Source organism: Oncorhynchus kisutch, linkage group LG1, assembly GCF_002021735.2.
Source record: "Oncorhynchus kisutch isolate 150728-3 linkage group LG1, Okis_V2, whole genome shotgun sequence".
Taxonomy (NCBI): domain Eukaryota; kingdom Metazoa; phylum Chordata; class Actinopteri; order Salmoniformes; family Salmonidae; genus Oncorhynchus; species Oncorhynchus kisutch.
This window is the reverse complement of record NC_034174.2, coordinates 68,211,624-68,239,343: the sequence shown is the minus strand read 5'-3', so window position 1 is coordinate 68,239,343 and position 27,720 is coordinate 68,211,624. Positions and strand designations below refer to the sequence as shown.

General features: G+C 45.4%; 1 protein-coding gene across 2 annotated transcripts; it reads left to right on the top strand.

Annotated features, from left to right (window-relative positions):
- LOC109888419 (myosin-9-like) lies at positions 1-27,653 on the top strand. Of its 2 annotated transcripts, XM_020479602.2 has the most exons (41): positions 1-176; positions 6,040-6,371; positions 6,579-6,735; positions 6,825-6,852; positions 7,014-7,107; positions 7,592-7,609; positions 9,450-9,542; positions 9,643-9,706; positions 10,152-10,250; positions 11,067-11,210; positions 11,341-11,436; positions 11,734-12,005; positions 12,244-12,417; positions 12,692-12,865; positions 13,082-13,196; positions 13,515-13,708; positions 13,876-13,997; positions 14,117-14,186; positions 14,266-14,426; positions 14,571-14,679; positions 14,793-14,924; positions 15,254-15,460; positions 15,748-15,885; positions 16,183-16,306; positions 16,456-16,627; positions 16,946-17,158; positions 17,324-17,468; positions 17,969-18,175; positions 18,719-18,823; positions 18,939-19,091; positions 19,394-19,642; positions 19,808-20,020; positions 20,269-20,481; positions 20,634-20,795; positions 23,770-23,898; positions 23,977-24,065; positions 24,177-24,300; positions 24,570-24,778; positions 24,975-25,083; positions 25,689-25,861; positions 26,313-27,653. In XM_020479602.2, the coding sequence occupies exons 2-41, from the start codon at positions 6,045-6,047 to the stop codon at positions 26,422-26,424; spliced, it is 5,889 nt and encodes a 1,962-aa protein (XP_020335191.1). In that variant the 5' UTR covers positions 1-176; positions 6,040-6,044; the 3' UTR covers positions 26,425-27,653. The 2 variants fall into 2 exon arrangements, with proteins under 2 accessions (XP_020335191.1, XP_020335200.1); XM_020479611.2 differs by lacking the exon at positions 7,592-7,609 and having other exon boundaries at positions 26,313-27,646.
- Positions 27,654-27,720: the final 67 nt, after the last annotated feature.

Sequence of the window (27,720 nt, the reverse complement as noted above, 5' to 3'; positions counted from 1 at the left end):
ACCCCATTTCAGTCACGCCCAGCGCAGAGACAACAGAAAGGGAGATAATTGAGAAGGAAATCATCTGCAGTAGGGTTTCTTGAGTTTGCTGTCGCGCGGAAGAAGTTGCCTTTGAAAACACGGAAACCGGTAGAGCAAACGAATTCACACCGTAGTGCCTACAACCCGAGTAGAAGGTAAGTTGTTTTTAATCAAGGTTACCTATCAGCTGGTCCCTCCGTAATCCTCGTGGGATGAGATCTGTTTATAATATGTTAGTACTCTCTTCGAGGTCTGTTGCGGGGAACTCTACGAACGACAGACAAGTAGGTTATTTTTTATTAGTTCTGTGTCATGTGCGCTTTTGCGTTTTTATCGCGAATGTAGATCGAAAGGTGACGCGTCCAGCAGAATCCGCACTACTCGACGTCAAGGTAGCCTTGTCACTGCTTCAGGTGAGAACCTAGTCAGTCGGTGGTAGTAACGAAGGGACACTTGGAAAGATTGCAAACTAACGTCACATTGCTAGTTGATGGGATTTAATATTGATACTCACACTTTCTAGTAATTTCACATTAGTCCCGTCAAACTTGCACTGTTGCAGTTTCATTTTAGCCATTGAGTAAAGCTAACCTGGATAGCAGCATCTGCAAGGGTAAACCAATTGTAGGCTACCTATACAAACAATGATTATTTCACCTTGTCATGATAAGTAATTAGCAATGACAACACCCAGCCAATGTCCAATCTTATGCTCTGCTTCCCGAACTTGGTGGCTCTTCCAACCCACAGCCATCAACCCTGTAGTAGAGCACTTTACGTTGACCAATTTACTGTTTTGGGGAAGCTACGCTGAAAATATAGTTCACTAAGCTACCAATCATTTCACACTGAAAGGTGAACTACACTAAAGCCACCCTAAAAAAACACATGGTTTACTCAACTAGAGGCTAAAATACACTTTGATTAAATATGACCCCAAAGTGATTTGTTCTTTAAATTTGTAGTCTGACATTTCCGAAAATGTAAAAGGTATATTTTAGCCTATTAAACAAACCATGTTTCAAGTGAGAATTAGGCAGGTCTGATGTGGAAAAATATACATTTGCCTACTACATATTTAAATTACTAGTTGGACTAAATGGAGTTCACTGCTCAACACTGCCAATGTATCTGATGTTTGCTTGTCTTGGTTTGAAGTTGTAATTTGAGACCATGGCTTGGAGGGTTGGTTGGAGCACAAAATGCACGCACGCCCTGATATGGATCTGCCCTAAGGATACACAATTTGCACACACTGGCATTCAAATGGTTTTGGCACCTGAAATACTTGGTCTCGTGTTTGAGTTGTTTCGTATGGTAAAGGTGTGGCATTCAACTATCAACTGTTGAGCCAAACCTGTATTCAGTTCAGTGAATGTCCTACTCAGGCCACTGCGCTGTCTCCAAGCTATTTTAGCAGAATGCAATGTTCCTGGTAGGAATCGAGTCCTTCCTTGGGGACTAGACCATACACACCTTAAAATAGAGTTATATGATTAGTACATGCATAGCTGTTCTGCAATCATATCTACCATCTTGCTTAGCTACTTCCCCCACCCATTTTATTATAGATACTAATGTTGTTAATGCCAGCCTCTCCTAGTACCTGCATTAACTAGATGATAAGAGACAGTCTGGTCTCAGACAACACGTAACATAGTAAATGTAAATCCGGGGGGACTCAAATTAGTATATGTTACATTTGGTATAGTAGGGCGCCAGGTAGCCTAGTGGTTAGAGCGTTGGACTAGTAACTGAATGGTTGCAAGATCGAATCCCTGAGCTGACAATGTACAAAATCTGTTCCTCCCCTAGGCCGTCATTGAAAATAATATATAATTTTTTAATTGACTTGCGTAGTTAAAGGTAAAATAGTTACGTATGACAGAGGGTTATTAAAGACAAAAAAATAAAGTAGGGTGGTTGAGCGGGCAGAAGTATAAAGCACATTTCTTGTAACCCAAAGGTTGTGTGTTCTCATCACGGACAGTTTTAGCAACTTTCCGACAACTTTTTAGCTACTCTGAAACTACTTGGCATGTTGGCTAACCTTAACCCCCTAACCCCAGCTAATGTTAGGCACCTAGTTAACGTTGCTGACAACAAATTGAAATTTGTACCATATGAAATGTAACATCAAACTAATTGGAGTGTCCCAAATTTACATTTGACATTTTCCCAAGAATCAAGATTTTAAATGGGGGGGCATTAAGCCTACCTGGAGTGCCAGATGGGTGATGTTTGCACTGTTGGGACTATGCCATTGGTTCCATTGTGCCACGAAATTAAGCCCAGCTAGTATTTGACCTATTTATTTTTTATTTTTTCCCTCTCCAAAATGCTGTTTGTTTAAAACCAGGTGTGTTGAGGTCACCACTGGCTAATGTCTAGCTCTGACAGACCTGCCCTGCTGTCCTCAGCAACACGTTTCAACACCTCTACGCACTTGTGTTCTTGGCCTCCATTCAATCCAGTCTTTAGCTTGGCTTCCCCCTGCCCTTTTAACAGCCACCCACATACCACCTCCATCTGCAACAGCTTGAGCTATAGGACTTTATTATGCTGTCTGACAACAGTTCTGAGATACAATGACTGCATAACATAGGTAAATGACACTGGTTGGTAGCAGAGCAGGGTTTCCTAACCGGCTACCAGGCAGCCAAATGCATTTCTTATTTTTCCCGCTGGTTTAGGACTCATTATCTTACCTCTGTTTTTCAAGTACTTTTTGAACCCAGATCTAGACCCAATGCACATAAATCTAATCGGGCAACTGCAAGACGAACCATGCCGAGGTCCCTCGAGTGAATGGATAAGGAGTTGTGTTAAAGGGCAATTCTGCCACTTTTCAACCTCAATCATTATCTCCAGTGACTTCTAAACTTTATTTATGTGCATTTTTCAAATATGTAGATGGACACTGGTGTTGTGCTGGAGATTATGGAAATTAGGTTGAAAGTGGTGTAATTGCCCTTTTTTAATTGACACACTAGTCATTTGAGTTGGCAAGCCAGTCATACGAGTTGAAAGGTGACTAGGAAATCCTTGACAGCCACAGCCCACTGCATGGGCTTACACTCTGATCCCCTTAACACTATGACAATGGGTACCATCAATTGTGGATGTCAGTAGTGTCCTTTTCTAGGCTGAAGTTGGGCAATAAGACCCTCAGGAAATGCATGTGTCAACACTGCAACACCATATCACGCAACTTCCTGTGGAAGTTGGCCCACAGTTTGCACTTTGTTGCTGAAAACCCACGTTCATGTGAAAGTCTCTCATTCTCATCTTGTCTGCATTTCCTCATGTCTCCCACGAGAACCCATTCCTCCTATGTGTTTCAGATGGGGCTTATGTACATGAGATCAGCCTGATTCCCAGATCTGTTTGTGCCAACTTCTTCTCAGTCAGTGTCATTTTCGGTCTGAGTGACAAGGAGTTGGGATCAGGCTAGCATGCCTGGGTCATCATGAGTGGGAACAGTCCTGATTTTTCAGCTGTCTACTCACACTGGTTTACTCTGGTTTAGTAGTCCACTCCTGCTGGCACATGTAGTGGGCAGCCAACAGCATGGACACAGATCCTTAAGGTGATCCTCCCCCTCTGTCTTTAATCAGAGCATCAGTCTGAGCCCATAATGAACTTAGACACCTGGATGTTATCCAGCTGGATGTTATCGCTCTGTCCCTCTCTATCCCCCTTTCGCTCTGTCCCTCTCTATCCCCCTTTCGCTCTGTCCCTATTATTTCACACTTTCTCCCTGATAGGGGGGACGTGGGTTAGAAACACAACACTGTTTAGTGTCACCACCTCGGGCACTATGGGTGACATGATCAACACGCGGTGATGTTTTGCTTGGAAGCAGGAGAACCTTGAAATATATGCTGATAGATCTGGACACAGCTTCATTAGCCTTCAACCAGTATAAGGCAGCGTTTACACAGACATCCAATTCTGATCTTTCTTCCACTTATTGGTCTTTTGAACTGTCACTTAAGATCCAATTGGTCAAAAGACAAAATGGGAGTTCTGAATTGTGCTACCTGTATAAATGCAGCCTAAGAGGCATAGCATTATAATGGTGGACAAGGCAACCCTGTACAAGTTATGTAATCCTAAAGAAAATGATCTCACCTGGAATGTAATTACAATGTTATCATGGAGGTAAAAACTGGTTACGACTGGGTGTTGTAGTCTGTACTTGTAGCCTGAGGCCATGAGTATGTATACACACACACACACACACACACACACACACCCTTGAAAGGGTCATAGCTAGAGACGCAAGCAGATAGAAATAGAAATTGACCTAGAATACCTGGGCCTGTATTCATAAAGCGCCTCAGTCTAGGAGTTCTGATCCAGGATCAGCCTTTTGGATCATATTGAATAAGCTTATGGACAGGTGGGCCCTTATCCTAGATCAGCACTAGAGCTACTCGGAGACGCTTTATGAATACAGGCCCAAGGATAGAAGGGGGAAGTAGTAGGTTAAGATGTGGATCTGTCTGTGTATTCACCAATTTAACCTGAAGAGTGAAGGTTTTCTTAAAGAGACATGGCGTCTGTTCTTAAGGGAGTGGTGGCTGAGTATTATGAAATGTTTCTGTCTAAACTTGCTCCAGACATTCCTCACTGGCTGTCCTGTTTTCTGTTCCCCTTCAAAGGAAGTAAGGGAGCCCTCATTTGTCTTCCTCTGACTGGTCCACCGCTCTTTACTTGTCTGTAAGACAATGTTATGTAATGCATGACAGCTGGAGTGCATTCGTTATGGCATACCGTAGCAACATTTTTTTTGCAACAACACACAAAACCAAGTGATTCTTATTAGAGTAAGTTCAGGTAGTACTACCCTTCGATGTTGTCAACTTCATCGAGTATAGGCATCAAGCTATAACGGGAGTGTTCTGTTTTTGGTTATTAAGGGACAGGAAGACAACAAGGGGAAGGTTAAGGTACATGTATGGATCAGTTGTGGGAGAGAAGTGCCAGTGTCTATGTAGGGAGCAGCAGGAGTGAGAAAGACCAGCTTGTAAGTGCCAAAGGTCACGATGGAAAGGTGTCACTGGCTTTGTGTGTGTGACTCCAATGATGTGTGCATGCACAATTCCTGATTGTCACAACCCATTTAGAGTCTGATTCAGTTTATGCTTGGCCAAAGTCAGTCCATAACGCCTCTTATGTCTCATGGGGACAATCTACCAAGCTTACAGAGGATCATCCTCATAATACATCCTCATAGTACAACCTCTAGCGTGCGTGTGCCTGCAGGGGTGTGTGAGCGTCCTCTCATACATGGCAAATATTCCTGAGAAGCCCATTTCATGTAACACATGTTTATGTCACGCATAACAATGCATTTTCAGCAAATGGGAATCGCATGTTTCACATTGTAGAAGAAGCTCATGTTCAGCGTTCTCAACAATGATCACGTGTTCTGAAATGGTTCCAGTCATTTATAGGTCCATGCTGCGCATATGACCTGAACTTAGACAGGTTGAGTGAATTATACACTTAAACATTTCACTCAAACTTCGCCTCTAAGGTGCTAAATCCAAGGAATGGGACGCTGTATGACCAAAATAATTACATCAGTTGGAGCTGTACCTTTTTACTCATTTGGTCTGAACTGCACCTGCATGCTGTTTGTGGTTGCCCCTCACTTTAAAGTAAGGCATTTCGGCCAAAATAGTTTGCTGCGCTGTAACAATCTTAGGTTAGCTCAGCATGTCTGCATTTTTATTCCTCTGGACACTTGTCCTATTTTCCCTATCCATTCTACAGCCATGTCAGAAACAAATCTGTTATTGTACAGGGAGAAGCCGAACTCGATAAATCCGGTCATGTGTTCCGTACAAACTCCTGGGCCAAAACATGATCATCTATTTATTTTTCACTGGGTGTTTCCATGTCTTGTTTTTCCTCTCCGCTCTACAGCCACTATGTTCTGGCTCACGTTCCTTTCTCCAGCCTACCTCCTGGGTGGTCTTATTGTTTGTTATTGTCTTTGTCCTACAGCCACCATGTCGGAAGCGGACAAGTTCCTCTACAGAGATAGTGGGAAGGTCGCCAACCCCCTAGACCAGGCCGACTGGGCCACCAAGAAGCTCGTATGGATCCCTTCGGAGACGCTGGGGTTCGTGGCCGGCTCCGTCAAGGAAGAGAAGGGAGAGGAGTGTCTGGTGGAGCTAGCCGATACAGGCAAGAAGGTGACTGTGAACAAGGACGATATCCAGAAGATGAACCCTCCCAAGTTCAGTAAGGTGGAGGACATGGCTGAGCTCACGTGTTTGAACGAGGCTTCAGTGCTGCACAACCTCAAGGACCGCTACTACTCTGGCCTAATCTACGTGAGAGTTTTGCATGCTTCATATGCACATATTTAAATAAAGACAGAATCCACATAAATATGTGTAAAATAACACAGGTATACAGAAAACCCTTATCCAGAAAAAATTTCATTTATGATAAATACACAGCACTCTGGACGGTTTTGTAACTTGGTATAGATGGTTAGTGTTGCCTGTGTGCTCAGTCCCTTCTCTTGTAACTTTCAGACGTATTCTGGCCTCTTCTGTGTGGTGATCAACCCCTACAAGTACCTTCCCATCTACTCCGAGAACATCATTGAGATGTACAAGGGCAAGAAGAGACACGAGATGCCCCCTCACATCTACGCCATCACAGACAACGCTTACAGGAGTATGATGCAGGGTGAGAGAATGTGATGCCACACACCTGTGCCACATACACACCTGTGACGCGCGCACACACTCACATGTATTTTCTGTCTTCTATTTCAGATCGTGAAGATCAGTCCATCCTCTGCACGTAAGCTATGTCTCTGCTCAAAATCTTCCCTGTTTTATTTATGCTTGTTGTCTAGCAAAAGACATCTCATCGGAGCTGTCTGTTCCCTTCAATCAGCAACTCCTGTTCTCTCCCTCCCTCCCTCTCTCATTTCTATCTAATTTCTCTCTCTTTTCCTGCAGAGGAGAATCGGGAGCTGGAAAGACTGAGAACACCAAGAAAGTGATCCAGTATCTGGCACACGTTGCCTCTTCCTTTAAGTCAAAGAAAGACCAGGTCAGTACCAGCCCTCCTTTTCACCTCCTCACTCCCCCTCTTCCTACACCTCCATTCTCTGTCTTCTGTAGTTTTCCTGTGCTGCTGCTCATTTTCTCATCCCCTTGTACTTATTCCGGGTAGTTGTCCCTAACATTCCTGTTTCAGGCCCGGACCTGCCTGCCTCACCTCCCTGTAGTCACCAGTGCCAGTATTCATAAACTGTCTTAGAGGGAGTGCTGATCTAGGACCAGTTTTAGCATTTTAGCTCTCAATATGAGCGAAATTTCATGGACGGAGCGACCTGATCCTTGATCAGCACTGTTTCCTACTGAGACGCTTTATGAATAGGGGCCCATTTCCTGAATTCCGGTTGTTGAATACAGTCCATTGACATTGGATGGGACTGTAATGACTGTTGCATGACATTGTATTAGTTTGTTTTACCACTGTAGGCTAGTACTTGTGATAAACTCTTTCTCTTATCCATCGTTCCCATCTCTAGGGTGCAGCGTTAGCACATGTGAGTTAATCGCTCGCCATCTCTCCCGCTTGCCAGCGTCCCCCCCCCCCCCCCCCGATGTACATGTATGTTCTACTAACTGCAGTCTGTCTGCAAGCTGTGTGGTGGTGAAAGGGTGTATTTGAGGTGTGCTGAAGTGTTATGTTATACCGAAAGCGTAACACCTTAGAGATTTAGGCCGAAAAGAGTACTGCGTGATATTTCAAATGACTGCATAGTCAAGCAGACCAAGTAACAATGCTTCGGACTGTTGACACAGGCTGCCTAATTCTGATCTTTTTTATTTTCTTCACTAATTGGTCAAAAGACCAATCTGATCAGCACTGACAAAGATCTGATCTGTAGTGGGGGGGGAGATCAGAATTGGGACGCTGTGTAAAAACAGCCCTAGAATCAAATGTAAGTTGTGTGTGTTTAGCCATCAGCAAAGTGCTCATGAGTCAGGCCACACTAGTAGTGAAGGGGTAACCCAATCATGTTTGTCTGACCTGTCCCACTCCCTGGCCTTTGTCCACCTGATCTGGTTGGTCTTAGAACAAGTGGACAACAACAAAAGCTGATTTATCTGTTTTGGGTGTTCCATGCCTGTGTGCTGTCTTGGGATCTTGGCGACTGTCTCGAATGTACTTTAACTGCTTATCTTTTATGCTTGTAAGGCTGGGCTTGTGGTTGGGACGGGAGAGTGTGTCGGAATGTGGAATATTTAACATGAATGAGTGTGGGGGTTTATTTGGAAATTATAGCTTCCCTGGGGCCATACTTTCTTGGTTTGTATCATAATGGTAGCATATCCTGCTGTTTACTGCTTAAAGCTATGCACACCTGCTAATTTATATGTCTATGATAACTGATCTAAGGCAATATACACCCTCACATTCACGAAAAATAATTTGCTCCTACAGACCGTGAGTCAACTAGCTGTGGCTATAAAAAGCAGGCAGACGAGCATTGAAGCATTCAGTCACTGTTTGATTGAATGTTAGAATGGGCAAAACGAGTGACCTATGACTGAGTGTGGTATGATCGTTGCTGCCAAGCACCCCGGTTCCAGTATCTCGGAAACGGTCAGCCTCCTGGGCTTTTCACTCACGACAGTGTCTAGGGTTTACGGAGAATGGTGCAACAAACAAAAAACATCCTGTAAGCGGCCGTTCTGTGGGTGAAAACAGCTTGTTAATGAGAGGTTGACGGAGAATGGCAAGAATTGTGCAAGCTAACAGGAAGGCCACAAACAGGCAAAAAACAGAGGAATGCATAACTCCTCCATCCTTGTCACGGGTGGGCTATTTCATCAGAGTTCCACTCCGATCACTGGCACGCAATCACCTACGCTGGACACTTAAGGAGTGGAGAAACATTCCTTGGTCCGACAAATCCTGGTTCCTGTTGAGTCCTGCTGATGGTCAGGATTTGGCGTAGCACCATGAGTCCATGGCCTCATCCTGCCTGGCGTCAACGGTACAGACTGGTGGTGTCATGGTGTGGGGAAGGGTTTTCCTGGGGCACATTAGGTCCCTTGATACCAATTGAGCCTTGTAGAATTGATGCCCCGGGTCCAACCCGATACTAGATGGTCATACCTAATAAACTGTCTGCTGAGTGTACGTGTGAATAACATGGCTATAGTTCCACGACAAACGCATGGAGTCAAGCGGGTGCTCCCAATGCTTCTCGCCAAGATGAAATGCAATGCTTGCAGCGATGAATTAAGGAGTTGCAGCATCTTACTGCATGAATGCCCATGTTGAGTCATCCTGCCATCCTACTGCCATAATGATAACATGTGGTATACCTGTGAGTATATTTGTGAATATACTGCATCTATATGTTTTGTCACCAGGGGGAGCTAGAGAAACAACTTCTACAGGCTAACCCCATCCTAGAGGCCTTCGGAAACGGCAAGACGGTCAAGAATGACAACTCCTCCAGATTCGTAAGAACCTTGTTTTATTTTAGCGTCTTTGTGCAATTATGTGGTGGCGATAATGACGAGACCAATATTGACTGTAATCTCGCCTTCTCTCTCTTTCTAGGGGAAGTTTATCCGGATCAACTTTGACGTCAATGGATATATTGTGGGAGCCAACATTGAAACTTGTATCCTTTTGAGTAATAAGTCTTCATAGTTCTTGAAGGACATGTACAGCCTTCACGCTAGAATTGTTAGTTGAAAAATCTGAGGGATGGGCTTGGATAAATAAACACACACAAATTCATGGCTAGAGCTATGGGTGTGAGGACTGACCATCCATGATGGCAACATTTTAGTGTTAGTCATGTTAGCCGGCCTTGAAGCTATACAGTATTTAACGTTTACATTTGGAGTCAAACAAGCTTATATTTTGGGTTCTGGGGGTGCATGGCAGTATAGCTAAGCTAATGAGGCAGTTTAAGTTATTCTTCAAGAATCAATGGGTGTATATCACTTAGTCCAGAAATCGATGCAGCAACTATGGATTGTAGCTTTAACATCAAATATTCCACAACTTATTGGTTGTCTATGGTGGGTTGTTTTTTTTTTCTTGACAAACCATGTTGCCAGATCTGCTGGAGAAGTCCAGAGCCATCCGGCAGGCTAAGGATGAAAGAGCCTTCCACATCTTCTATTACATGCTCACAGGAGCTGGGGACAAAATGCGCTGTGAGTGACCAACAAACTCATTTTATATCAATGTTTATGCCGTGTCATTTTTTGGGGGCGGGGGGGCAATTATTACATTTTGTGTCATTATAGCAAAAACGTATCCAAAGTGACTTAGAGGAACAAATAGGAGGAGTTCCTTGCTCAAGGACACATTGAACCAACAACCGTTTGGTTACTGGCCCAACGCTCTTAACCGCTAGTCTACATGCCGGCCGTTATTAGTGTAATGTAAAATAAGTTTTGATTTTAAATCAAATTATATCCAGCAACACTTTTTACTTGAAGCCTGCAGATATAATGCTTTATAACTTGAAATAATGAAAGCATGTATCTTCCTTTTATTTATATATATATTAGCCCTATTTTGTGGTATCCAATTGTTAGTAGCTATCTTGTCTCATCGCTACAACTCTCGTACGGGCTCGGGAGAGACGATACACAACCCAACCAACTGCTTCTTAACACAGCGCGCATCCAACCCGGATGCCAGCCGCACCAATGTGTCAGAGGGAACACTGTGCACCTGGCAACCTTGGTTAGCGTGCACTGCGCCCGGCCCGCCACAGGAGTCGCTGGTGCGCGATGAGACAAGGATATCCCTACCGGCCAAACCCTCCCTAACCCGGACGACGCTAGGCCAATTCCATCGCCCCACGGCCCTCCCGGTCACGGCCGGTTACGACAGGGCCTGGGCGCGAACCCAGAGGCTCTGGTGGCACAGCTGGCGCTGCAGTACAGCGCCCTTAACCACTGCGCCACCCGGGAGACCATATCTTCTGTTTATAATGGCTTATGTGTTTTGTCTTTAACCAGCTGAGCTGTGTCTGGAGGACTACAAGAACTACCGGTTCCTGACCCACGGGAACGTGACCATCCCTGGGCAGCAGGACCGTGACCTCTTTGTGGAGACCATGGACGCCTTCAACATCATGAGCATCCCAGAGGAGGAGCGGATAGGTACAAACTCCCCTCTGTCACACCTGATTCTTAGCCTGTAATAGTACAGTATTCAAATAGCTTTTTCAAGATCAATGCAATTTCTGTAAATAACTGATGTATTGTGATTGATGGTCTTGTACTCCATCAGGTCTTCTGAAAACTGTGTCCGCCGTTCTCCAGCTGGGTAACATGAGCTTCAAGAAGGAGCGCAACTCTGACCAGGCCTCCATGCCTGATGACACAGGTACTTTACATCTGTTTTTCACTAGTCATTTCTGGGGTTCCCCCAGGATCGGTACTGGGTTAATTTTTTTGTTTTAGTTCGGCAGTAACTCAACTGTCTCTACTAATGAAGAGCTCTGTGATTTAATTGAATCAAGTGTGTTCTGGGTTGGAACAAAAGTGTGCATCCTCTACTCCACAACATGGGTCCTTAATGACACTTTGTCTCCTGCAACCCTCCTTCATGGCTTTGACAATCCCTTACGTTCTCCATTCATCCAACACCAACCACTCACCCACCCATTTCTCTCTCCCTCAGCGGCCCAGAAAGTGTGCCACCTGCTGGGCATGAACGTGACGGACTTCACCCGGGCCATCCTGTCCCCCAGGATCAAGGTGGGCAGGGACTACGTTCAGAAGGCCCAGACCCAGGAGCAGGCTGAGTTTGCGGTGGAGGCCCTGGCCAAGGCCTCCTATGAGAGGATGTTCCGCTGGCTGGTGATGAGGATCAACAAGGCCCTGGACAAGACCAAGAGACAGGGAGCCTCCTTCATCGGCATCCTGGACATAGCTGGCTTTGAGATCTTTGAGGTGAGCTGAAGATGGTGGGAAAAGGGGTTTGTTTGTTGGTCATTGAATACAAAACAATGGATTGGCGTGAGTGGTCGTTGATTGTCAATTTGTTTTCAAAATGCATCTTTATATCTCTTTAGATGGGTTGTGGACATTACTGCTTTCTCACATTAAGATAAATGTTGCATTTCTGAGTTCCCACCAACAATGTGTGTCTAATGCGTACCTTCTGTCTTCTCCCCGCTTTCTCCTGTAGCTGAACTCGTTTGAGCAGCTGTGCATCAACTACACCAATGAGAAGCTGCAGCAGCTGTTCAACCACACAATGTTCGTCCTGGAGCAGGAGGAGTACCAGAGGGAGGGCATCGAGTGGAGCTTCATCGACTTCGGCCTGGACCTGCAGCCCTGCATCGACCTCATCGAGAAGCATGTAAGTATATTGCCCCTACCACCTCTTCGCTAATGGACCTGAGGCTTATGTGATTTGTTCTGTTCCAAATTACACATTGTCTTTGAACAAGCATAAACCGCAATCCAGCTGATGGTTGTTTACCTGGCTGCTGTCACCAAATGCAAACTTAGGCATTTTTTTTCTTCACAAAACCAATGCAAGTCAATATCCCCTAAAGTTAGCTTGTTTTAAATGTCCTGCACGACCCAGCATACACTGAATTTGTTTCCACCTTTCTCTCTGCTGTTCCTAGGCCAGTCCTCCTGGTGTGCTGGCTCTGCTGGATGAGGAGTGCTGGTTCCCCAAGGCCACGGACAAGAGCTTTGTGGAGAAGGTGGTGCAGGAGCAGGGAAACAACCCCAAGTTCCAGAAGCCCAAGAAACTCAAGGACTCTGCCGACTTCTGCATCATCCACTACGCTGGAAAGGTCAGTTTACCACTCGTGGGGAATCTTATCTATCTATCAATTACTAATTGGGTGGTAAAATTTGGGACTTTATGAAAGTTTTCAGAGATCCTACAACCCGGGATTTCTGAAAACTGGGAGTTTTGCAACCCTTATTTATCTTGAACCTGAGAAAATTGGTAATACCACAACTCCTTGACTGGTCAGCTATGTGATCACAAAATGGTTCCTCCCCAGGTGGACTACAAGGCAGATGAGTGGCTGATGAAGAACATGGACCCTTTGAATGACAACGTGGCCACGCTGCTCAACCAGTCCACTGACAAGTTTGTGTCGGAGCTTTGGAGAGATGGTAAGTCTTGTGATACTGAGAGCTGACTAGACCTGTGGCGTCTGAGGGGAGGAGGGCTCCTAATGATGGTTATCAAATGCCTGAAAACCGTTCATTATGAGCCATCCTCCCCTCAGACACCTCCACTAGACTAGAAAGTAACTGGGTTGGGCTTTAGACTCTAATAGTGCCCCCTATTGTTGGTACATGGAACTGCATGATTGGTGTTGGCCAACAGAACTACAGCAACCTTTCTGTGTTTGAACTGAAAGTATATGGTGAAAGATGAGTTGATAAGTGTTATCTATGGTCCTGTTGCTCCTTTTCATTCTCTCTCAGTGGACCGTATTGTGGGCCTGGACAAAGTTGCTGGGATGTCTGATGGGGGGATGCACGGGGCCACGAAGATCCGTAAGGGCATGTTCCGCACCGTTGGCCAGCTCTACAAGGAGCAGCTGTCCAACCTCATGACCACTCTCAGGAACACCAACCCCAACTTCGTCCGCTGCATCATCCCCAACCACGAGAAGAAGGTATGGTGTCTACAGACATCAACTCTTCCATTGATCAAAGTGTTTTTGACTAAACTTAAATAATAAATATATGATAAATACGAGGCACAGGCAGTTGGTCTTTGCTTTAGCACATATACTATAAAATGCATATTTAAAATCATGCTTCTTCACTTCGTCACTGTCAGGCTGGTAAGCTGGAGCCCCACCTGGTTCTTGAACAGCTGAGGTGTAATGGAGTTCTGGAGGGGATCCGTATCTGCAGACAAGGCTTCCCCAACCGCATCGTCTTCCAGGAGTTCAGACAGAGGTAACCACGGGAACTTATCTTTGTGTGCTCATCTCCTACCTGTTTATCAGCTTCACTGTGAGCAGACTAGCCTTTACTGTTTTTCAGTGTCTTACCTTAAACTTCTCCTGTTTTCCCAGATATGAGATCCTCACTCCCAGCGCCATTCCCAAGGGATTCATGGACGGCAAACAAGCCTGTGTGCTCATGGTAAGAGGCGTCAGAACAAACCATCATTCAGCAGTCTTCCAATGTCATTCCCAAATGTCATCCTCTCTCTCCTTCCCAGATCAAGGCCCTGGAGCTGGATTCCAACCTGTTCCGGATTGGCCAGAGTAAGGTGTTTTTCCGGGCCGGTGTCTTGGCCCACCTGGAGGAGGAGAGGGACATTAAGATAACCGACATAATCATCAGCTTCCAGTCCTGGTGTCGTGGATACGTGGCCCGCAAGTAAGGAATTTGTCCTTTAGAGCAGTAACTTGCATAGGTTTGGCTTGTGATTTTTCTACTGTATATTAGTTGGTGTGAGCATTCTATGTACACATATTCCAATAACATCATTTATATTGTTGAACTTTTTTTTTCTGTCTCCAGAGCCTTCACAAAGAGACAGCAGCAGCTGACTGCTATGAAGGTGATCCAGAGGAACTGTGCTGCTTACCTCAAACTCAGGAACTGGCAGTGGTGGAGGCTCTTCACCAAGGTACACGCACTGTTGCAAATCCATATGGGAGCATCCTAATATCAGTGTTGCAGACCTCATCCCCTACTCCTCAGCTACTTGCATTGTCCTGAGTCCCCGTCCTACTCCCCCAGGTGAAGCCTCTGCTGCAGGTGACCAGGCAGGAGGAGGAGATGCAGGCTAGGGAGGATGAGCTGGAGAAGACCAAGGAGAGGCAGCAGCAAGCTGAGGAGCAGCTGCAGGAGTTCGAAGCCAAGCAGCAACAGGTATGGAGGGTCCCTTCTAGTAATTATATTTCTATCGGACTAAGCCCCAAATGTAAGGTAATGACTGGTACACTCAGAATGATTATGAATTGGTGCCTTTTCAATATGTCTTCTTGGTGTAGTTTCCCAGATTGACTCGTCCTGGACTAAAAAGCATTTATCTGAGTCACCATTGAGTTTGCTATTTAGTCCAAGGCTTAATCTGTCCAGGAAATCACCCCTAGTGTCTTATACATTGTTGATGGCTGGAGTTATATTATCATAAACCAACCAGCATTTCAGCCTTGCTGTGTATCATTGCCCTGTTTCTAACACATGCCCCCCACCAGCTGAATGCAGAGAAGCTAGCCCTGCAGGAGCAGCTGCAGGCGGAGACGGAGCTGTGTGCCGAGGCGGAGGAGATGCGCTCCAAGCTGGCCACCAGGAAGCAGGAGCTGGAGGAGATCCTCCACGACCTGGAGTCCAGAGTGGAGGAGGAAGAGGAGAGGGTCACCCAGCTACAGACCGAGCGGAAGAAGATGCAGACCAACATCACGGTAGTTTTCTGTTTTGTTTTATATATTCTTTATGGTGGACTAACTTTTCTTTAATTGAGCCTTGTGGTCAACTTGTCAGTCACATGTAAAGATATGAACTCTATTTCTCCTATTAAATTGCCTTTGCAAATTGTCAATTTTCACTGGTTTTCATTTTCCCTTCCATTTCACCCTCCAAGGGGTGTGGTGCTTTTAATGAACTTGGAGAGGAAGGGAGTGATGGAAGGAATTGAGGTGAAAACACCTGAATGAAAATGTTCCATCTCTCTCCCTCCGTCTGTCTGTAGGACCTGGAGCAGCAGCTGGATGAGGAGGAGGCAGCCAGGCAGAAGCTACAGCTGGAGAAGATGACCACCGATGCCAAGCTGAAGAAGATAGAGGAGAATGTCATGGTGCTGGATGACCAGAACAACAAACTCAATAAGGTTTGTAGTACAAGTTGATGCATTAGCATGTTTTTTTCAGACGAATGGAAGAATAATATAATCAATTAGGCAGTTATTCATTCATCCCAGCAATAAAGCAAGTAATCATGGACCAATTTTTATGAAGAGTAAATTAGGGACTAGGTGTTCTTTGAATGTAATATCTGGTTGTGCTCTTATGGTTCAGACATTTTGTGACCGTGTGTGGGGCTATTTTGTGACCGTGTGTGGGGCTATTTTGTGACCGTGTGTGGGGCTATTTTGTGACCGTGTGTGGGGCTATTTGTTTACTTGCAGGAGAAGAAGCTGTTGGAGGAACGTATCTCAGAGTTCACCACCAATCTGACTGAAGAGGAGGAGAAGTCCAAGAGCCTGCAGAAACTCAAGAACAAGCACGAGGCCATGATCACTGACCTGGAGGGTAGGTGGACCGTAGACATACAATGACATAGATTCTAAGTTTGAGGTGAACCACTTTTCCTAGTCTCTTATCCTTCGTCTGTACTGATCTGAAACGCGCCGGTGAGAGCAGTAGTATTGAGACAACCCTGGTTTCCTCTCCATCATCAGACCGTCTGAGGAAGGAGGAGAAGAGTCGTCAGGAGCTGGAAAAGAACCGCAGGAAGCTGGAGGGGGACTCCACGGAGCTGAATGACCAGATGGCTGACCTGCACGCCCAGATAGCCGAGCTCCGAGCCCAGCTGGCCAAGAAGGAGGAGGAGCTAATGGCTGCGCTGGCCAGGTGAGGGGGAAGGGCAATGCTTGATTGGAGAAAGGGGCCTAAATTCATTTTCTGATGTGTGTATTTTTTACATTATATAAATGATGCCGCATGTATGAAGAAAAATGCAGGCCACATTTAATTAGCTTGCGGCCTGCATTTGGTTGGTCTGAACGAGATGTTTTACTTTCCATTGAAAGAGTTTGATCTGCTGTTTATTAGGATTTCATTTAAGCCCATACAGTAAAACCAAAGTCAAGAAAATAATCTTGTATGACTTTTAATTTCAATGCTTTACACTCTAACCCCCATCCTTCTTTACTCCCCACCATCCTCCAGGATAGAGGAGGAGGCCGCGGCCAAGAACACGGCCCAGAAGAAGATCCGGGAGCTGGAGGCCCAGCTTTCTGAGCTGCAGGAGGACCTGGAGCTGGAGAGGGCTGCGAGGGCCAAGGCTGAAAAACACCGCAGGGACCTGGGAGAGGAGCTGGAGGCTCTGAAGACTGAGCTGGAGGACACACTGGACTCCACTGCAACACAACAAGAGCTCAGGTACTGGGAGCGTGCATACACACACCGTTAGAGGTGAAGGACAGTGGTTTACTATGTGTAAATGTCAAGTTTTAGTTATAGACCATTACCTGTTGAGAAGACCTATGGGGCCAGTCCTCAATTCCCCTCTTCCTCCACCACTTTCAATCGCTCCGTCCTGTTCAGAACCAAGCGTGAGACTGAGGTGACCCAGCTAAAGAAGGTTCTGGAGGACGAGGCCAAAGTGCACGAGCAGCAGGTGGCCGACATGAGGCACAAACACAACCAGGCCTTCGACGAGCTCAACGAACAGCTGGAGCAGGCCAAGCGGGTGAGGGCTCAAACTGCATTATACTGTTCATATGTAGGCATCATGGGGTGGCAGGGTAGCCTAGTGGTTAGAGCATTGGATGAGTAACCGAAAGGTTGCAAGTTCAAATTCCTGAGCTGATAAGGTTACAAATCTGTCATTCTGCCCATGAACAGGCAGTTAACCCACTGTTCCTAGGCCGTCATTGAAAAATAAGAATTTGTTCTTAACTGACTTGCCTGGTTAAATGGGGGGGGGCATATGGTTCTTTAACATGACTGTGTGAATGGTGGAATCTTTATTTTATTTGTATAATGCCTGTCGATTGACCGGTCAGCCTGTAACAGTCAAGGTTTTACTGTAATAGTTTGTATTTCATATTGAAGTTTTCATCAGCGTGACCTTTATATAACCAACAGTACAATATGAACTCTTTCTCTGAAGTAAAACAAGCTGTACGTTATAGTATTTCGGGAGAGAACCGCCTATGTAACCTCGTGCCCATGTGTCTGCTCGTTCAGAACAAGGCGTCAGTGGAGAAAGCCAAGCAGGCTATGGAAAGCGAACATAATGAGCTGGCCATCGAGCTGAAGACCCTGACCCAGGGGAAGAGCGAGTCAGAGCAGCGCAGGAAGAAGGCTGAGACCCAGGTCCAGGAACTGCAGATCAAACACTCTGAGAGCGAGAGGCAAAGGAAGGACCTGGCCGAGAAGGTGGCCAAGATGCAGGTAGGTGTGGATTGGATACTGTGGCTTGGCTGTTGTGGATGGAGAAAGGGATGATATGAGGCAAGAGGGTGAATGAATGGGGTATCCAGAACACTTTGGGGGATTTCAAAGTATTATGTTGGTGGATGGCTAGATTAACATTATACAATAGTATTTGTCACATGCACTGAATACAACGGGTGTAGACCTTAGAGTGAAGTGCTTACTTACAATCCCTTAACCAACAATGCAGTTCATATGGAGTTAAGAACATTTTTACTAAATAAACTAAAGTACAAAATAAAGTAATACAATAAGGCTATATACAGGGGGGGTACCAAGTCAATGTGCCGGGCTACAGGTTAGTCGAGGTAATTTGTACATGTAGGTAGGGGTGAAGTGACTATGCATAGATAAACAGCGAGTAGCAGCAGTGTAAAAACAAAAGGTGGGGTTAATGGATGGTAATGAATATATGCATGTATATTAGGGATCATGGATTAACGTGGTTCTGGAGGATGTGGTTAAATGGCTGTTAATTCCTCCTTTCTGTGTCTTGTCTAGTCTGAGTTGGACAACGTCAACAGCGTGTTGAGTGTGGTTGAGAGCAAGGCCATCAAGGCAACTAAAGACTGTTCCACTGTGGAGTCTCAACTGCAGGATGTACAGGTACGGTCACACAGACGCGCTCGCCAACAGACGCGTACACACACCCATGTTGTGCTGTTTAGAAACGGCCTTAAACGCACACTAACCATGTTTTCCCTCCTTTTTGTCTTTCTAGGCGCTGCTCCAGGAGGAAACGCGTCAGAAGCTCTCCTTCTCCACTCGTCTGCGTCAGATGGAGGATGACCAGAACAACCTGAGGGATACGCTGGAGGAAGAGGAGCAGGGCAAGAAGAACACGGAGAAGCAGCTCTACACCCTCCAAGCTCAGGTTAGTACCAGCTCTACACCCTCTGTCCCTCTTATCTCCATAATACTATCCAGTTTTGTCCCCTATCGGTCATGTATTACACCACCTTACTGAATGCTTAAAGAAACCTTCATATTTTCTCTAAATCCAGATTTGAACTATGCCACCTTGTACGCTAGGACATACAGACCATGAAGTCTGAAGCATTTCATGTATTTTACATATTGACACAACGCTTTAGCTTGACCAATCGGCACTACATCTCATGTGCAGCTCTCCCTTACCTTTCTACCGAACTTCTCATACTCTTCCCTTATCCTCAGCTGACGGAGATGAAGAAGAAGATGGAGCTGGAGACCCAGTCCCTGGAGGGGGCGGAGGAGAACAAGAAACGGATGCAGCGGGAGCTGGAGGGCGTGGTCCAACAGCTGGAGGAGAAGGCATCGGCCTACGACAAGCTGGACAAGACCAAGACCCGTCTGCAGCAGGAGCTGGATGACATGATGGTGGACCAGGACAACCTCAGGCAGACTGTGTCCAACCTGGAGAAGAAGCAGAAGAAGTTTGACCAGGTGAATTGTTTGATGGGTGATGATGGCATAGAGGTTCTATAGCATCATATGATGATTAATAGATCAATCGTTTTCGGTTCATATTTGCTTCGCGGACTATCAAAACAAAAAAAAAATGGATTTGACTCCCTTACTAAAATACCTTCTCGCCTGTCCCTGTAACAGATGCTGACTGAGGAGAAGAGCATCTCCAGCCGGAATGCTGAGGAGAGGGACCGGGCTGAGGCAGAGGCCAGGGAGAAGGAAACGCGGGCCCTGACTCTGACCCGCGAGCTGGAGACCATTAAGGACCTGAAGGATGAACTGGACCGAGCAAACAAGGTCCTCAAGGCAGAGATGGATGACCTGGTCTCATCGAAGGACGACGTTGGTAAAAGTGTAAGTCCGATCACGAATGTTGTTGTGGAACTATTGCTAGTGGGTGACTCAAGTTATCGATTCATTGCGTCCTGTCTTATAGACTCCCAAAAATGCAAATCCAGTCTGACCTTCTCCTCCAATGTGTTTTGCAAATTGTGAGGATAGTTTGGAACATTTCCAAATGCTGCAAAATGTGAATGCACCATCCCTCCCTCATTGTTGAATGAAGATGTTTATTTTATTCCTCCTTTTTGCCTCTTGTGCAGGTCCACGAGCTGGAGAAAGCGAAGCGTGCCATGGATCAACAGCTGGAGGAGATGCGCGTGCAGCTGGAGGAGCTGGAGGATGAGCTGCAGGCCACGGAGGACGCCAAGCTGCGTCTGGAGGTCAACATGCAGGCCATGAAGGCCCAGTCCGACAGGGACCTGCAGGCCAGAGACGAGCAGGGTGAAGAGAGGAGGAAGCAGCTGGTCAAACAGGTACTGGGGTTGTGTTCATTACATGCCAATTAGAAGAAAGCAGTCTGAAACCCAGAACAGACAACTTATACAATAAGAAATGCTTGTTTAAAAAAATAAATAAAAAAACGAACCTAATAAACACAACCTTGGATCTGTGTGATGTTCCCCAGGTGCGTGAGATGGAGACCGAGCTGGAGGATGAGCGCCGGCAGAAAGCCCTGGCCACTGCTGCTAAGAAGAAGCTGGAGGCAGACCTGGGAGAGCTGGAGGCAGGCATCAGCATGGCCAACAAGGGCCGTGACGAGGCCCTCAAACAGCTGAAGAAACTGCAGGTAATACAGAGTCACGCACACAGGAGGGCAGTGAGTTTTGGGCTACTTTTTGAGGCACTCTGCTTTTACTGGGATTTACTAGGATTGTTCGCTAATGTTGCTACATGTAGAAAATGTTTTGTAATTGACACAAGCTGTTTCCAGTCAACTAAAAGGTGTTTGCTTACTGTCGTTAGACCTGGGTTCGAGTCTCGGTTGGAGCTACCCCCTTAATTCGCGACATTATACTTCCATGATTGGTTTCATTGACTCTCCCCTTTTTAACTGACCCTAATTGACCAATTTATTTTTCCTACAACTTCCAAGTCTGTTGGCGAGGATCAGCTTGTGCAAATTGAGGTATAGAATCAATGATCTACAATAAGTATTCCCTGCCAAATAATAGGTTTTGTGCATCGCGTTAGGTATGTTATGGGGGTGAAGGTTAGTGTTAGGACAAACACACTACCATGGTACACTACCACACTCAATCCCCAGGTGGCAGCAGCAACTGGGTCAAGTGGCTGAGCCAAGCCTTTATTTGCACATAGGTGCTGCCAATGAAGATGATAATCAGTGTCCCAGCTGGCATAGCTTGAGGCTGCTGGTTTTGTTTGTTGGCCATGAGGCCTTTCGTTTGTTTTTGTTTTTAGTTTGGGTATACCTTTTGTAGGCATTTGTTTTGTCACCACCTGAACAAATAATAACCTTCTTGGACTGGCCGACCAAGTTGTCATGAAGGCGCTGGACCTAAGGTAAGGTGGCTTGTTCCTGGGGTGTGTTCAGTTATATTGAACATTTGCTATGTTGTAACTGTCTGTCCTGAAATAGGTGTTTCCCCAAAATGTTCTTGAAGCTATGTTTGTTCCATGTGGTGGGGTGTTGGCTCGAAGCATGAAGTTACTTATTTAAAAGGATAATGCAAGATCTTCTACAAACCCAGAATCTGATGACCTTGTGGAAACCATTTGTTTGTCTCTGCTTGCTGTCTGAATGAAGTTGGCAGTTTCGTGAGCGAAACTGCCAACTAGCATTAGCGCAATGAAGTCTACGGGTAGCAATGCAGATGTTTGTATCTAAAGTAAGCTAGGAGAGGTTTGGAGCAGTGCTAGTGAGTTTCAGCTGATGGGTTTTGGTCAACAAATGTTTGTGGTGGCGGCCATGAGGTTAGAACCTTGTTTGCAGCTGGTATTCATCTACTGTAGGGCATTTAAATAAATAAAAAATTTAATCTGTTTTGCAGGATTAGATTTCCCAGTTGGGAGTGAGTATCTGTTAGCGCTAGGCTAGTGGCTAACTGTTGCTATGGTTGGTAGCATTGTGCATGGCATGCTTTTAATTTTTTTCCCCTCGCAGTGGTTCTCTTAGGCTTGGAGCATGTGCATGTTTGGTTAGCGGTGAGCTAATGGCTAACTTGTCAGTTGATTTATTGGTTTTCTTTGGCATACTGATTTGAACTAGGGGGGCATTTGAGCCAGCAGTGTATTGTGTAGGGGTAGAGGATGTTGGGGTTTCCTCAAGCTAATGAGGGATCAGTTATTGCAGGTGGCAGAAATGCTGGAGGTTGAAAATGGCAGAAGTTGAACATGGTAGAGGTTACTTTGAATGGTCAGTGCTTTTTGGGCTCATTGGTACATCTCAAACCTTAACCCCTACTTTAAGTATCTTTTTCAACTTCAAATGGGGGACGTCCCAAGGATCCCAGATGACGAGGATTGTTTAACAGACAGGTGCGTTTTTCTCCGCTTGGTGGGTATGGCGTGATGAATGACGTATTTAAAGGACAGTGGTCATGCTAACAGGGTTCCCTAACTCCCTTTGTCAACTGGTCATTCAGAACAGCACTTGATTAAATGACTTTCCACTTTGTTTTGTACTGAATGCAGCCTGAGCGTAGTTTCTCAAGGGGCGTTTTGAGTTGAGCCCGGTTTGTAAAGTTAATCATCTTTAGAGTGCTGTTGGAAAAAACAAAAACAAAAACGATGGAGGTGGATTTGTGGGGGGCCCTGAAATTGGTTTTTGCTATACTAGATGGTGGCTCCCAGTAAATTCTTGTCTCTAGCTGAGACCTTCTGGGCAGAGATATGTGTGCCTTCTGCAGGTTGAGAGATTCGTGTGTCTGTTTACAGACCTGTTCCTTGTCAAAGTAGCTACGGTTGTGGTTCCTCAGCAGGCTGACCATGAGCTTGTTTGGGTGTCAGATTATCTGACAATTTTCTCACTAAACTGTGTGGGAGATTCTTCCCAGTCGTGATGCTAGTGTGAATCTGCTGGGAGACCTGATCTGGTTTTTGCGGGGTTTCACTGCTGTTTTTGTGAGGAGAATCAAGAGCTTGAAAAATAGTTTGGAAAAGCCAGATCCACTGGTTTTGACACTTCCTGTTGAGGCGCGGTTGACAGTTCCTGTAGCATGTAGGCTTACTGAGTCTCCTGTTAAGGTGGAAGAAAGTGAGGATACGGCTAGCAGTTTACCTCCAGTGAGTACTCAGGGCTGAGGAAAGAGGATTTGGGGAACCGGCTTGTTCCTAGAGACTTTTCTGAAGTTGGTTAATGTTCACTTGTCCCTGGTGGTGGTTGCTCTCATCGGTGCATGCATATCAGATGGCACTTGGTGCTTGTGACCATGGGCCTAGTTAATGGATTTGGTCTCAGTTTAGAACCAGAGGGGTCACAGCTGGTCCCTTGAACAAACCAAGTCAGACTTTTAGCAGGAAGTAATTACCTGAGTGCAGAGCTGTAAATTTGATGGGTTTTTGTTTTAACTGGCTTCTGGTTTTGAGAACGGTTTGATCTCACATACACAGTAACCGTCTCTATGCACCAAAAGTGAGCTGAAGGCATGTTTAACAGCTGTTCTGTTAGGTTTACACAGACAAACACGTAGTTCACAGCTCACTACAAATTTGGCAGTGTGTGGTCTTTTTCAGTAGAAGGTTACCAAGCCCTACAGTCTGGTGTGGTACTTGACTCAGTCCTTTGGTTCTCTCCTATACAGGCCCTGTTGAAAGATCAGATGAGAGAGCTGGAGGATCTGCGTCTGTCCAGGGACGAGGCCCTCAACATGGCCAAGGAGAATGAAAAGAAGGTCAAGGCAATGGAGGCTGACACCATCCATCTCCAGGAGGTATGTCTGTCTGCAGGGCTCTGGCTCGCTGTCTCCACCCCCACTGTCCATGTTCTTATACTCCTCCATCTTCCATAGGAGTTGGCGTCTGCTGAGCGAGTCAAGAAACAGGCCCAGACAGAGCGGGATGAACTGCAGGATGAGCTCAACAGCCACAACGCTAAGAAGTACGGCTCAGACACCTAATAAACACTATGAAATTGCATTGATTTGCATGGAATTTGCAAGTTCTGTCATGGTTTTCTTCCTCCCAACCAAAATGTCCCCCCCACCCTCAGTTCCCTGACGGTGGATGAGAAGAGGAGGCTGGAGGTTCGTATCGCTAAGCTAGAGGAGGAATTGGAGGAGGAGCAGTTGAACACAGAGATGGTCAACGACCGCTTGAGGAGAACCACACTGCAGGTAATGAACTGATCGCAAAGCAGAAGAGCTGTAGCGAGGAAAGTGTTTCATTTATCTGGGTTAGTCACAAGGACATGAAGGGAAAAGAGGGATTCTGGTTGAAGAATAATTGAGTTTGTGGTGGTTCAACCCGAGTCATTAGAGCTCTATTTGTAGGAAAAGTACTCCACTGAGACGAATACACCATGTCTAACGTTATGGGCTGGCCACTACATTATCCAATTCATCTCAATGCATAGTCTTGTTCATACCTTCACACTCCGCTCTAGACTGACCAGCTGACCATTGAGCTGACGGCGGAGCGCAGTACCGCCCAGCGCCTGGAGGGGACCCGGGCCCAGCTGGACCGGCAGAACAAGGAGCTGAAGCTCAAGCTGCAGGAGCTGGAGGAGACTGTGAAGTCCAGATACAAGGCCTCTATCGCCGCACTGGAGGCCAAGATACTGCAGCTGGAGGAGCAACTGGACTTGGAGTTCAAGTAAGTAAAAACCATTGGTGCGGTCTCCCTTGGTCTTACCTCAATTCCTCACGTCCTCTCTCCTTGTTTCCTTTTCAATGTATTGTAGGAGAGGATCCAAGGTCCCTCACCTTTGACTAACCAATGAATTTTGAGAAGCAGTTAGGAGTAAACACCCCTTCAAGAGTCATGTCTTTACTTTTTTTTCTGTTCTTAGGGAGCGTCAGCATTCGTCCAGGCTGGTCAGGCGCACGGAGAAGAAGCTGAAGGAGGTGCTGCTGCAGGTGGAGGACGAGAGACGCAACACCGAGCAGTACAAAGCAGAGGTGGGTCTACCCTGTGTAGATCAGTTACCTACTCCAACATCCGTTGCCTACCCCTATATCAGTAGCAACATGGGTGTAATGTATATCAGTGAAGGCTGCTGAATTTCTAGAACGGAGCGAATGGCATCAAACTCATGTTTGTATTTGATATCATTCTACTCCAGCCATTACTAGGAGCCCGTGCTACCAACCTCCTGTGGTGTATATTCCCAGGTGCAATGTAACCAGACAAGCGAGACGACGGCTGCAAATTCTATTGTGAAGATCTGGGGAGTTAATTATTCAGATTGTTTTGCAACAAACGTTTACTCTAGGAACCAAACGGAAGTAAATGGAGAGGGACCTACCTGAATTTGTCCAATAAACTCTATTTTGTTGCAAAACGTTTTCTGTTTGGAATAAACGATTTCTGTTACAAAAACATTTTGCAAATGAATATATCCCAGATAATCTGTGCAGACCTGTCCTATATCTGGGAAAACAACAAGAAACCTGCATGCTGTATAGCTTGCAGCCCACTGAACCGCCTTGCACAGTCACTGTATAGATGAAGGATACATATATTTGCAGCCACTGATCGAAGGTCCTCTGCCTGTACTCCACAGGCGGACAAGGCGAACAACCGCACACGTCAGCTAAAGCGTCAGCTGGAGGAGGCAGAGGAGGAAGTGACACGGGCCAACGCCAACCGCAGGAAGCTGCAGAGGGAGCTTGACGATGCCACTGAGTCGCAAGACGCCGTGACCCGAGAGGTCAGCACCCTGAAGAGCAAGCTCAGGTATGGTCCATCCCTCCCTCTACCCTAGATTCATTAGAGTGAAATGTTGCACAAGGTTTCGTTAGAACTGGATTGTGTAGAGCAGGGTTTCCCAAACGTGGTCGTGGGGCCCCCCTTGGTGCACGTTCTGTTTTTTCCATAGGTGTAGAATGTATGTCGGGTAGAGTAAGGGATCATGTCATGTGTTTTTGGAAACATTCTGAATTCACTGACTACAACACAGCCTTTTTATAGTTATGGTGTTTTTGGAAACATTCTGAATTCACTGACTACAACACAGCCTTTTTATAGTTATGGTGTTTTTGGCACACCTTTTTACAGAAATACAATGTGTTATTGGGTCTTTGGACTATGAACAAGCATAAAAGGATCTCAAAATGTATTTAAATAATTGCGCAGTCATAAAACCTGTTACCAAATATCTCTGAAGTCGTTGCTTTACTCTTTGCAGGCGCGGGGACTTGCCTTTAAACATGCGCCGTGTCATGAATCGCACAGGCATGGGGGACAGTGATGAGGAGATGGATCTGACCAGCGACGCGTCCAAGCCTATACCTGAGTGAGATGAATGTGACAGGAGAGAGCAGCCAACTTTTACAGGGACCATACTGGAAATGCAACATTTATCATGGATTTAAATAGTGCATTCTATAGCTGCCTGCTCCATCAGCTATCCATGCTATCATACAAATAATTATATATCAAGATTTATACTATTCTCGTCCGTGTCCATTTTTGACAATCTGTTTTGTTCAGGTTGGAAATCTGAGATCGTTCTCATAGATTTACTAATTCACATTCAAAATCTGTACAAGGCATTTTGTGCGTGTGTAAAACAAATCTGTGGCCAAATTTATATTTTGTCATAAATGTGACTTTTTTATTTTTTATTAGAGGCTAGCGTTCCAAATATGTGACTTTCTAGATCCATTTTTCTACTCAGCCATTTTCAATATTATAAAAAGTATATTATTCAGACATGGTTTAGCAGCTTAAATTGTTAGTGGTGTATTCTAGCCACACTATCTGCTGCAACCTCTTTTTCCCTTGGAACTTGTATGATACTGTTTCTGCCATCTTTCGCTGTGCACATAATATGGTTTTTCTTTATGAATGCAGTGATTTAATATGGGTTATTAGTGTTGTATCATGTACTTCTGGTGTGTTTTTTTTTTTTTTTTTTTCCACTGGTATTTTCTGCACACAGTAGTACTTCACTTTTACTCCACATATTGTAGTACTTGCATCACATTAGGACATTTGTACAGTTTTTACATCTACAGTTAAAGCCTGCACTTTATACCTAACGGTCACACAGGAATGGAGTTGGTACATACACTGAGCATAACTACAGCCTAAACACTTGCAAATCGTATTATGCTGAAACATGTGCGTGTTCTTCTCCATAGTTATTGGTCTCTTGAAATGATTGACTGCTTTGGGTTGATCCATGTGCTCTGCTAATTAGGGAGAATGGTGGTGGGTTTGATGGCACTGTTCTTTGCACATGAGTGGCAGTGAATACTACATGGTGTGAATTCTACTTCATTTCGAAGAATAGATACTCTTTTAATCTAGCTCTGTCACTTTCATTTGCTGTTATTGCACTTTCACATTTCAATTGAGTTTCTAGAGATTCTGCAAGATCTAGTCGGGATGTATGCTTATGCGCAATTTTCACTGTTTTAATGAATTGTAACTGAGGGGTATATTGACAATTTGTTTTATTTCAGTATTTTATCAGATGCCATGTGTCAAAATTATATTAAAAGGATATGACTGCAATATTTAACCCTGAAATTAATTATTGATGCAGTGAAACCATTTTCTCTCACTAACAGGAGTTTTAAACAAAGAAG

Coding starts and splice junctions, on each gene's coding strand:
- LOC109888419 (XM_020479602.2), top strand. CDS start 6,045: ATGTCGGAAGCGGACAAGTTCCTCTACAGAGATAGTGGGAAGGTCGCC. Junction 15,886..16,182: donor AGAACAACAAACTCAATAAG/GTTTGTAGTACA, acceptor GTTTACTTGCAG/GAGAAGAAGCTGTTGGAGGA. Junction 20,482..20,633: donor GGAAGCAGCTGGTCAAACAG/GTACTGGGGTTG, acceptor GATGTTCCCCAG/GTGCGTGAGATGGAGACCGA.